Raw genomic sequence first — 4,450 nt, 5'->3', positions numbered from 1 at the left:
TCTTTCACAGTAATGAGAAGGGCCCAGAGGACCAACCCTACTTAAATACCTCAATAACTGAGTAATAGACATCCCAGCGATTGGGCAGTGCGTGACTACAGTGCAAATCTCACAGCAGAGAGTTGAGTCAAAAGCATATAGCCTGGAGGCCCTGGAAAATCACACCAAAGCTGCACAGCACAGGTATCATTTTAGGATTGCACTGGAGACTTCTCATTCATATCTATTTAATAAAGGTAGTAGTAATTTTACTATAGTAGACTTGCTAATTAAGGCCATGGTTTGCAGTTGTCAACATGCACCTGGTATTGCCAGAGACAGACCACCATCACTAAAAACTCTGTAAACATCACTTCCAATGCAAATATCCTCATCAGGGTTTAAGAACTTTACAGTGTACATCAACACCTTAACCATTCCCCATTTTGTTTTCTTCTTTCTCCGTTTCCTCCACACCCCGTAAAGCAAATCCAAGTGGGAATGAAAATTTGGAAGTTAGCTTAAGAACCAAAAAACAAGCTAGGAGTTTATGTGACTCCTAAAACAACCATGCTTTTCAAACAAAACCTACAGAAAAAAGTTCTCAAGCTACACTTCCCTGATCTGAGGCATCTTCATAATAATAAGGTGAAAATTTCCCATCTTTTTTAGCAGTTTTGGGCTGGCTGTCTCCGCCCACTTCTTGCAGCATCTTCACCACCCTCCTCATTGCTGGGCGGTTGATGGGCAGCGGGCTAGTGCAAAGTAGTCCAATGTTGAGGATCTTGCATAATTCCTCCTTAAAACAGGAGTCAAGTTTGGGATCAAGAACGTGCTCCACTCCTTTCTGATCCAAAGTGGTGCAGACCCACTTAACCAAATCCTTCTCCCCAAACTCTGGATCAACGGGTCTTTTCCCTGTGACTAACTCAAGAATGACTACTCCAAAACTGTATATGTCACTCTTCTCATTCACCCGAAGTGTGTAGGCATACTCTGCAACAGATTTACACAGAAGGAATCACTACGAATTTAACTCAGAAACTCCGAACAACATAGTTTGCAAGTTTGCAAGAAGCATAGCACATTTGGAAAAAGAAAATCTCGTTGGTTTATAGAAAATAAAAGCCTAAAGATAGTATATGATCGCTGCAAAAGCAAACATACATGGGAATAGATTGTGCAAATTATCCATTGCATATTAACAGTTTTAGCAAATCGAACTGACAGAATTTTTGCATCAGAACAAGTGGCAGATGTCTATCACAAACATAATTAGGTAATTACTGATAAGCATTTTAAAAAACATTAGAATACAGAATATATCTAAAATAATGATGCAAATTCCAATTCAAGATATGAAGATCAAAATATGTAACCCAGATATTCACTCACTAACCTGGTGCAATGTAACCACAAGAACCAGCAATGACAGACATTGATTTGGGCTTTCCACTTGAATCAACCACCTTGGCTACACCAAAATCAGCCACTCGGGCACCAAAGTCCCCATCCAACAAGATATTGTTAGACTTAACATCTCTATGCACGATTGAAGGAACACAGTCATGGTGCAAATAGGAAAGTCCCTCAGCTGCATCAACAAGTATCTTGTACCTTGTTGGCCAATCCAACAATCCTCCCTTACTACTATGCAGCAAATCACCCAAGCTACCATTTGGCATGTACTCATAGACCAAAAGCTTACAATCCCTGGTTGTACAACAGCACCAGAGCTTAACAATGTTCTTGTGCCTAATCTTCCCCAAAGTCTCAACCTCAGCTTGAAACCCATCTTCTTGAACTTGACCTTGAGCCTGGCCTTTCTCAATATCACCACCACTTTCACACTCTTTTCTAACTCCTCCCCAGAGCTTCTTCACGGCAACAGCCTCTCCATTGCTAAGCACAACCTTATACACTTTCCCAGAAGATCCAGTTCCTATCACATTATCTTCATCAAGCCCATCTAAGATCTCATACTCACTGAAACCCAGTTTATGGAACGACATCAACGTCCATTTTGACTTATCAATAGCTCTTGCATTCTTGAATCTCCTGTACTTCAAGTAAAACCAAACTATACCGAAAACAAACACTAAGGCAGCAAGTATAAAAATAGACCTCAGCAACCAAACATAACCTCTATTCTTTTCCTCACCGCTACCATCACACAAACCCTCCAAATCACCACACAAACCAGGATTACCAAGGAAGCTATTCCTATATGTATCTTTAGCAAACATCGGTGGAAGCTCGCCGGAAAGCCTATTATTGGAAAGATTAAGCTGATTTAGCTTCAAATTCTGTAAGCCAACAGGGATCTTCCCGGAAAGACGATTATTGGACAAATCAAGATAATTTAACACAGACAAACTTCCAATATCATCAGGAATCTTCCCTTTAAACTCATTATTCGCCAAATTAAGCTCATTTAATTTCTTCCATGAATGAACCCTACTCGGTAACTCACCTGATAAAACATTACTATCAAGCTCAAGAGTTCCTAACTCACCAAGATTTGTAAAACTCTCTGGCAGGGGCCCACTAAACTTATTCTCACTACCAGAAATCACGAGAAGATTTTTCAAGAAACCAATCTCTTCAGGCAATGATCCACTAAAATTATTCTTGTTTATAATCAAAAGCGAGAGATTGGCTGCTCCAGCAATCGTTTTAGAAATTTCTCCAGAGAAAGAATTGTCAGAGAGCTCAAGCAAGTAGACGTGGGGAAGTCCCCAGAAATGCGGAGGCACCTCACCGGATAATCGGTTGGAACCTAGCCGGATACGTGTCAAGCTCCGGCATTCACCTAAACTTTCCGGTATTTGACCGGAGAATTTGTTATATATCATTAACAACTCTTCTAGCTCGCCTTTTTCGCATAAACCCGCTGGTATTTCGCCGGTAAATTGGTTGCTCGACACGTCCAGCCATTTGAGCGGTGATTTTTTGCCGAGATCTCGGGGTAAGTCGCCAGTGAATTGATTTCGGAACAGTCTGAGTTCGTACAAATTCGGTGAGTCAGCGATACTTGCCGGCAAGTTCCCTTCGAACCGATTCTCGTAAAGATTGAGGCTTTCGAGCGGTAACCGAGCCAACTCGTCAGGAATTGGCCCAGTCAAGTCGTTCATTGAGGCGTCGAGGAGTCTCAGATGGTTCAATTTAGACCATCCCGCCGGTAAGTTTCCGGTCAATGAGTTGTTGTACAGCTCAATTTGAACTAAGCTGGTCAACTCAGTGAGTGAACTCGGGATGTTACCAACTAGATTGTTTAGCGCCAGGTCCAAATCAACGAGTTTACTGAGTCGACCCAGTGAGTCAGGAATCTCACCCACTAAATTGCACTCAGTAAGCCAAAGAATCTCCAAATTCGTTAGATTACCAAGCTCCGGCGGAATCCGACTCGGCAAAAACGGGTTGTAAGACAAATTCAACATTTTAAGAGAAGTAATATTTCCCAAAAATGGCGGGATGGTCCCATCCATAAGGTTGTAGACAAGAGAAATAACCTCGAGTTTTTGAAAGCTGCCGAAACTTTCAGGAATTTCTCCAGAGAAATTGTTTCCCGTTAAATCCAGATATTTCAGGTTAGGAAGGTGAGCTAAAGTGTGAGGAAGTGTACCCGTGAGTAAATTCTGGGCAAGGTCAAGGTGCTCAAGACTTTGACACGCAGAGATGTCATCAGGAAGAGTGTCGTTGATGGAGTTGTTGTAGAGTGAAAGGAAAGTGAGGTTCTGAAGGCGGCATAAGAGAGAAGGAAAAGGACCAGCAATGTTGGCGCTGGAAAGATCAATGGAGGTGACAAAGTGAGTGCGAGAGTCGCAGGTGACACCAAGCCACAAACAGGGAGTGTCATCACGTGAGTTTTCCCAGGAGGAAAGGGAGGAGTCCGGGTCGGAAAGCCCGAGCTTGACATGCTGAAGGTAGAGGCCTTCTTGGTTAAGAGAAAGTACAGCTAAAGGAGAAAGCAGGAAGAGAATGAGAAGAAGAAAGTTCATTGTTGTGTTGGTGGTGGTGAAGGAAAGTGTGAGGAGTGTTGTGTGAGTGTTGATGTGAACGTATTTGAAGACGAAGAAGAAGAAGGAGAGTGTTGCTATTAGAAAGAGAAAATGACGTGTGAAAGAGAGAGAGAGAGATAGAGACAGGGATAATGTGGAGTAATGTTAATATGTGGTCATGCTCATCTATTGCTATTATGATCCAACAATCATTCTGCTAGTAATTATTCATTTACTAGAATGGGCTTTTATATCCAATGACCAATGTACAAAAAGGTAAAAAGATGGACAATCACGTCGGTCTTATCTATCATGGAATTGAAGACAAGGAAAAGAAATCAGACGGTGTTGATGTTGTGTGGAAGTAATTTATGACATTGAGACAGCAGTAAAATTGTGTTTTGTGAACACAATACACAAGAATGGCTTATCACACTTACCACGCTTGACTCGGGTCACGCGTGAGGGAG

General features: G+C 42.0%; 1 protein-coding gene across 1 annotated transcript; it reads right to left on the bottom strand.

The window, feature by feature from the left end:
- Nucleotides 1-356: 356 nt before the first annotated feature.
- On the bottom strand, nucleotides 357-4,026 carry LOC116145129 (receptor-like protein kinase HSL1). The gene is made up of 2 exons (XM_031430565.1): nucleotides 1,379-4,026; nucleotides 357-975 (listed from the first exon to the last, which is right to left on the bottom strand). The coding sequence occupies exons 1-2, from the start codon at nucleotides 3,978-3,980 to the stop codon at nucleotides 584-586; spliced, it is 2,994 nt and encodes a 997-aa protein (XP_031286425.1). The 5' UTR covers nucleotides 3,981-4,026; the 3' UTR covers nucleotides 357-583.
- Between the last annotated feature and the right edge of the window lie 424 nt (nucleotides 4,027-4,450).

Source organism: Pistacia vera, unplaced genomic scaffold, assembly GCF_008641045.1.
Source record: "Pistacia vera cultivar Batoury unplaced genomic scaffold, PisVer_v2 Contig1144, whole genome shotgun sequence".
Lineage (NCBI taxonomy): Eukaryota > Viridiplantae > Streptophyta > Magnoliopsida > Sapindales > Anacardiaceae > Pistacia > Pistacia vera.
This window is presented reverse-complemented; position numbering and strand designations above follow the sequence as displayed.

Bases quoted from the DNA above. Each gene is read 5' to 3' on its own strand.
- LOC116145129 (XM_031430565.1), bottom strand. From the start codon at position 3,980: ATGAACTTTCTTCTTCTCATTCTCTTCCTGCTTTCTCCTTTAGCTGTA. The intron at 976-1,378 runs GTTAGTGAGTGA...AATCTGTTGCAG, and splicing joins TTGTGGTTACATTGCACCAG to AGTATGCCTACACACTTCGG.